This window comes from Euleptes europaea, chromosome 3 (assembly GCF_029931775.1).
Source record: "Euleptes europaea isolate rEulEur1 chromosome 3, rEulEur1.hap1, whole genome shotgun sequence".
Lineage (NCBI taxonomy): Eukaryota > Metazoa > Chordata > Lepidosauria > Squamata > Sphaerodactylidae > Euleptes > Euleptes europaea.
The window spans coordinates 100,848,840-100,856,363 of record NC_079314.1 but is presented as its reverse complement, the minus strand read 5'-3'; the positions used below and the strand labels follow the sequence as shown (position 1 = coordinate 100,856,363).

Here is a 7,524-nt window from a genome sequence, read left to right as displayed (position 1 = left end):
TGGGGCAGAGAAAAGTAACGGGCAAGTTTTTTAAAAAATCAAGAAGGAAAGGGTGTGCAAGAAGAGGGAGTCTAAAGACGGCCTCAAGATTATGTTTAGAGAGGTAACTCAAAAAATGTTTCTTTGCTCACTGCTTGTATTTCCCCAATTTGCAACAGACAAGTTTTTTTTAAGCTTCCTGTACAGACTCAGTACCACATACACCAAGACAGCCTTTCCCTCCCACCCTAGCCCATCCCACCCAACTGGCAGTAGACAGATGCAACAATACGTTCACTTGACCTTTGAATCGGGATGCTGAAGATTTTTTTTTTTTTTTAAGAACTAGATGGAAGAGCGATGTTGCAGAAAAGCTATTCCCACCTTCAGGAGAAAGAGCGAGAGCGACATAAAGTCTGCGGAGTTATAGGCGCCATAGTGGACTCCCCTCTGCCTTGGCAATGGCATCCGTTTGAGATCTATATATAATATTTGTTTATGTATATATATATATTTATATATGTATATTTAGAGATCTGTTTTGTGTCTGTTTTAGCACACTGTCCCATTCTCAGGTCTCGATTTGGGGCAGTTGGTCCTGGGGACAGGTTGGACGGAAGGGGCCAAGGTGCAGAAGAAGCCGGAGATCAGGGTGAGACCCAGGCCCCCCCAAGCACAAAACATCGACCAGCCATAGCCATGGCTGATGTCGTCGGGAAGTCCGTACAGGTAGCGGGGGTATCGGGAGAGCTCGAAGTTGATTCCAGCCACGCATGTGCACAGTGAAATGATGCAGAAGGTTCCTGGAAAAGGAGAAGAAGAAAAAAAAGGGAAAGGGAAAATGCAGAAGCGTTAGAATCACAAGTCTTTGCTTTCCCTTTGTAGTAAAAGGAAGAAGTTAGGTAAAATAAGCTAGAGCAATTTGGTAGGGGAATGCCCTACAGTTCGAATCATTATCACTTCACCAACTATTCATTTATTTAAACATTTCTGTTGCCTTCCACCCATATTAGGGTCCTCAAGGTGGAAAATAATTGTAAACATTAAAACAAGCTTTTGAAATACAGAGTACAAAAACAATTAAAACCGTCAATTAAACAAAACACATACACAGTTAAAACACATAGACAGGAAGGACGGTCAGTGAGGAAACACCAGACAAAACAGATTAGTCTTCACCTGTTGGCAGAAGACAATGAGAGAAGGGGACAGGTGGATCTCCCTGGGGAGGGAATGCCATAATTTTGGTGCCACGATCAAGAATGCCCTGTCTCAGATGGAGAGGGCACCCAAAGAAGGACCCATGCAGTGGTCAGATAGGTTCATATAGGAATAGGTGGTTCTTGAGGTATGTTGGACACAAGCTGAATAGGGTTTTGAAGGTCAATACCAGCACCTTGAATGGGGCTCGGAAGCTTATTGGGAGCTAGTGTACCAAGACTGGAGTGACCAAGACTGGAGTGATGTGGTCCCTACAACTCACTCCAGTCAGCATTCTGGCTACAGCATCCTTTACAAGCTGTATTTGAAGAGAGGTTTGAATTCCAGCTTGAGCCCTTCCTCTACCACTGTTGGGTCTACACCGATGGGATAATAATGAGATGAAATAATTGGTCAGGTGGAGTATCTCCTGCGCAAACCCCATTGAAATCAGTGGGAGCTGCACAAGAGCCCTCCTTGGCAGGTTCCACTGATCAGTGATAGACATGACATCCAGTTTTGCAAGTTTAATGTGCACATAATGACCCTAGAAGGCAGGCACAGCCCACACCTGCTGCCTTTCCCGCCCTGCCACCCCATACTGGTCTGGTGCCCCCCAAACACTTGGGAGGTGAACCAGTTCTGCCTCATATTTTGCCCACTTTTGATCATGCAAAGCAGCCGTTTTCTCCAGGAGAACGGATCTCTGTCATCTGAAAATCCATTCTAATTCTGGACATCTCCTGCCCCACCATGGCGGTTGGCAACCCTAGGCCCAATTCATGACTATGAAGGAGGAGGAGGATTTCCCAGCCTCTTACTGACCAGCTGTTATTTCCCCACATTCCGAAAATGCCATTTTTTAAAAGCCAACTTTAATTTTTCCTGGTGATCCACCGTGGGCAATGAAATATTAGTCAACAGAAATGTATGATTCATACTTCAGACTTCATTAAGAAAGAAGATGCGATGATTAGTAGTTTAAAGTTTTGACCCCAGGCTCAGAGGTTGCCGTTTAAATCTGTCATAATGATCTGTGTACATCTCTTGAGCTGTGATAAGTCCATTTGTCTGTGATCTGGTTTCTCGATGAGGAAAATACTCGCCCTTTTCTCTCCCAAAGGCATTTTGGCCAGGATTCTTTTCACTGCAAATTTCCTTTTGGATTTCAGCGGTGGCAAAACAGGGCAGCACAATTCTACCCTGCTGGAATAAACAGAAGTCCTGATCTATACCTAGGGTTGCCAGGTCGCTCTTCGCCATCCGTGGGAGGTTTTTGGGACAGAGCCTGAGGAGGGCAGGGTTTGGGGAGGGGAAGGACTTCAATGCCATAGAGTCCAATAGCCAAAACGACCATTTTCTCCAGGCGAACTGATCTCTATCGGCTGGAGATCAGTTGTAATCAGTGCCGGTGCCAGTCATTTTTGCACCCTAGGCAAGGCTAACTACTTGTTCCCCCCCATTGCTAACCAATTTTCAAAAACAGATGTCTTGTAGAAAAAATAAAAGCGCAATTTCTTTATAAGATGTTATAATTAATTATATTCCTCAGCACTGTTGTGGTACTTCTCTCTCTCTCTTTCTCTCTCTCTCTCTCTCTAAATTGTCAGTTGCATTTTTTTTCAAGAAACTAATCTGTTTAAAACTGTGCCCTTCAGGCCAGTTCTGCACCCCTCTGAGGTCTGCGCCCTAGGCGACTGCCTAGTTAGCCTAATGGTAGCACCTGCCCTGGTTGTAATAACAGGAGATCTCCAGCTAGTACCTGGATGTTGGCAACCCTATCAATACCCATTGAGCTGAATGACTGCATGGAGCCTGGGATTGCGGAGCTCCTGATCATGGGGAGAGAGTCCTAAGTGCGTTAGTTAGTTATTTTGGATAGGGTTATATGAATGTGCCCCTTTTCATTCCTTTTTGGTTTCCTATGTTGCCTTGTGCACTTTTCCCTTTCTCGCATCGTTGCTGCTGCTGTTCCCAATTTGTTTCTGTTAACGTTGTTTTATGCCATTTTAATGACATTTATATGCAGTCGATGCAAACACAACACTGAACATTGTGTAAAGTTTAATGGGGAAAACACGTTGCAAGGAAACAGAAAAGGGGGTGAAATTAAAGGCCATTCACCCATGCGAGAACTGAAATGGAAATAGGGCTTTCAGATCAAAATGCGGCTGCATTCCTACCACTGGCTCCTTGCAGTCATTCAGCTGACCACACTCCATGCGTGTTCACTTACTCTCAGGATTTGTTCCTTTTTTAACTTATAAAGAATAAATAATATACAAAACGCTACATGCAAAACAGAGAAGCTGAAAAAAACAGCAATCATAGAAATAAATATCCCATCATACTTAGATTACAATATTTTGTTAGAAATTATAAATACACTTCTTCCACATTAATTATATACAGTTTAGAATTTTCTCTCTAACTAGGGTTGCCAACTGCCAGGTAGTAGCAGGATATCTCCTGCTAATTCAACTGATTTCCAGCCGATAGAGATGAGATCACCTGGAGAAAAATGGCCGCTTTGGCAATTGGACTCTATGGCATTGAAGTCCCTCCCCTCCCCAAACCCCGTCCTCTTCAGGCTCCACCCCCAAAATCTCCCGCCGGTTGCGAAGAGGGACCTGGCAACCCTATCTCTAATATTGTTGTTATTTTTAGTCCTGTTCCCATACCTTATAAATGGCTGCCAACTATTAACAAATTTCCCGAGCTGCTATTTCCTCTTCCCATATAGCCCTCTACGCAGTACCTTTTCCCATAATGCCATATTTTACACAACCAAACTTCAGCCCGAGGTACATTTTCTTATTTCCAGGTAATCATCTTGCTGTTGTACATGCAGGTAGGAACACAGGAAGCGGCCCTATACGGTTCACAACACGTCCTGTGTACCTAAGGTTGCCAAGTCCCTCTTCGCCACCAGCAGGAGGTTTTTGGGGCGGAGCCAGAGGAGGGCAGGGTTTGGGGAGGGGAGGGACTTCAACGCCATAGAGTCCAACTGCCAAAGCAGCCGTTTTCTCCAGATGAACTGATCTCTATCAGCTGGACATCAGTAGTAATAGCAGGAGATCTCCAGCTAGTACCTGGAGGTGGCAACCCTAGGTATACCCCACTGTCCATGTCACCATGGCAAGTTGTCTGTTGTGGGGAGGGGTTTGAGTAAGCCGGTTGGAGTCTTCCTTAAGTGGTAGAGAAAGTCAGCATTTAAAAACCAACTCTTCTTCTTCTTCTTCTTCTTCTTCTTCTTCTTCTTCTTCTTCTTCTTCTTCTTCTTCTTCTTCTTCTTCTTCTTCTTCTTCAGCTGGGATTTGAACCTGGGGCTCCTCAGTTCTGTCCCAGCATCTTAATGACTACACTAGCTGAACCTTAGAAGCCCTTGCGGTACGACTATGACTAGCTTCCAGAGTAGGGTTGTAAGGCAAGATAGATGTGCTGTGCTTTAAAACCGGAAAAAGGAAGCCAGAAAATCAGATAGCTCATGACAGGACATTTTGCACTGTGGAATGTTTATCTTAGTATGTGGCGGAGCATGTGGTTTCCAATGGCTGAAAAAAACGCTGAATGTTGCAAATGAAGTTGGATGTCCTCGCTTTGCTTACGCAGGCAAACGGAGGTCTCTCAAACCAGAAGCCAGGCTACCGAGCGCCGGCTCTTTACCGCCTTGCCTCTGAAGCGGTTGGCCAGAAGAGGGAGCCATGGCCACATTAAGCCAGACATCCACTGCTCCTGGGTACTGCCAAAGGAGCTGATGGAAGGGAGTGGCAGACCTAGTTAAAAAAAAAAAGCCTGAGCCCCGGGTGACTCAGCAAAGCACCAATTGACCTGGAGAAGCGCTGACACATCACTGTGACTAGAGTAACCACCACAGTCTGCAATCAAGCCACCTACTTGGAAAGCACAGGTGCACAGGCCTGGGTATAGGAGATAAGAGCATCATTCAGAGAGCGGAAGGGGAATCAAAGGGCGTGCCAACCTGGCCATGGATTTTTAACAGTAAAAACGTTTTGGAGTAGATTCCGCTTCCCTTGGATATTGCAGAAATGGGCCTGATTAATATGCTTATCTGGCCCAAAAAGCTTGTCCCTTTACTGGGGGTAGGGTTGCCAACCTCCAGGGGGTAGCTGGAGATCTCCTGCTATTACAACTGATCTCCAGCCAATAGAGATCAGTTCACTTGGAGAAAATGGCTGTTTGGGCAATTGGACTCTATGGCATTGAAGTCCCTCCCCTCTCCAAACCTCGCCCTCCTCAGGCTCTGCCCCCAAAATCTCTAGGTATTTCTCAACCCAGAGCTGGCAAGCCTACTGGGGGATCATGTGCATAAGCCCATTTCCAATATGCTCACAGTGTAGCATGTGCTGTAGTCACTCCCTGTAAATGACTGTTGTGTGTAGAAATGCACAACTCCGGGTTGGGAAATACTTGGAGAGTTTGGGAGTGGAGCCTGAGGATGGTGGGGTTTGGTGAGGGGAGGGGCCAGTCACAGCTCTACTAAGAGCTCTCTCAGCCTCTCCTGCCTCACAAGGTGTCTGTTGTGAGGAGTGGAAGGGAAGGAGATTGTAAGTCAGTTTGATTCTCCTTAAAAGATAGAGAAAATCAACATATAAAAATCAACTCTTCTTCTTCTTTCCCCAGTAGTAATGGCAGTGTATGCAGCTGGGAGCATGGATTGCAAGAAAGAGTGTGAGGGGGTCAAGAGCAGTGGGCCCTGCCAGAACCCCTGGGTCCTGGCAGCTGCCCCACCTCAGGGTATGCTGATACCAGCCCTGATCTGGCCAACTTGACCCCCCACACACTAGGGTTGCCAACCTCCAGGTACTAGCTGGAGATCTCCTGCTATTACAACTGATTTCCAGCCGACAGAGATTGGAGAAAATGGCCGCTTTGGCAATTGGACTCTATGGCATTGAAGTCCCTCCCCTCCCCAAACCCCACCCGCCTCAGGCTCCACCCCAAAAACCTCCCGCCGGTGGCAAAAAGGGACCTGGCAACCCTACCCCCAACACATGTAGAGTAACCAGGTCCCTCTTCACCACCATTGGGAGGTTGTTGGGGTGGAGCCTGGGGAGGGTGGGGTTTGGGGAGGGGAGGGACTTCAATGCCATAGAGTCCAATTGCCAAAGCGGCCATTTGCTTCAGGTGAACTGATCTCTATCAGGTGGAGATCAGTTGTAATAGCAGGAGATCTCCAGCCACCCCCTGGAGGTTGGCAGCCCTACGCACATAGAGAGCAACCACAAGCTCCATTCAATGGGCCTTATTTCCAGGAAAATCTCGTTAGGACTGCACTAAATGAGTATGTGGAACAAATAACCCAAAACAGGGGCCTGGACCAAGAAATGCAGCATCCTATTAGCATCTCCAATTATTTCGCAGCCTTATCAAATTAGGGATGAACAAAACTCCCCTCCTTCCCTGTTCCACAGTGACAAGCCCCACTCTGCTGGAGCAGCTTTGCGGCAAACCCCTTCTGTGCATGGAATTAAACGCCTCAGCAGCACGAGGCTCTTGAGAGTGCTTCATTGTTCGGTGCACACTTGCATAGAATATAAATGATTGTTTAATTACACACCGTGGCTTCATCATCGGCTAGCAGACGGGTGCGTGACAGATAAGGTTTAGTTTAAATCTGCGCCTATTTATTTATCGAAATGCCTTGGAAAGAACAAACAGCCCCATTGGCTAGCTCGGAGCCCGTGCTATGTGGGATCATAAATCCTCCCGGATTAGACTGGAACGCTCTTCTATTAAAAACCGAAGAATCCCAACAGATGAGCACCGAAGAGTCCTTTAGCAGGGTGGACTGGGGCCAGTTCTACCATGACAGAGCAGCTGTGCCCCCTTCCTCAATGAAGTACATGTGTGGGGAAGGCTCCAGGTGAGCCACGCTGCATGCAAGGACAGCTGCCTCATTCCTGTGTTTGTGGGGCACTGAGCAAGTGCCATTGCTGAGGCAAAAATGGCTGCCACCTACCACCTTGATCTCTGGCCAGGGTAGCTCAGGTTGGCCCTATCTCATCAGACCTTGGAAGCTAAGCAGGGTCATTCCCGGTTAGTATTTGGATGGGAGACCACCAAGAAAGTCCAGGGTTGTTATTCAGAGGCAGGCAATGGCAAACCACCTCTGGATTTGCTATGAATTCCATGGCCAATGAAATCCATGTTCAAACAGAACAATATTTATTTATCCCATACCACAACATTCATTTATGCCCAAGATGACTCTTGTCTTGAAAACCCTATGGAGTCACCATAAGTTGCCTGCATAAAGTTGCCGACCTCCAGGTACTAGCTGAAGATCTCCTGCTATTACAACTGATCTCCAGCCAATAGAGA

The 7,524-nt window shown here is 46.7% G+C and overlaps 1 protein-coding gene across 1 annotated transcript in view; it reads right to left on the bottom strand.

The window, feature by feature from the left end:
* Positions 1-251: 251 nt before the first annotated feature.
* Positions 252-7,524, bottom strand: part of TMEM178B (transmembrane protein 178B) — a 314,118-nt gene continuing 306,845 nt past the window's right edge. The window contains exon 4 of the mRNA XM_056847276.1: positions 252-782. Within this exon, the coding sequence (XP_056703254.1) occupies positions 532-782 (251 nt within the window). The 3' untranslated portion in view covers positions 252-531. The remainder of the gene's footprint in view (positions 783-7,524) is intronic.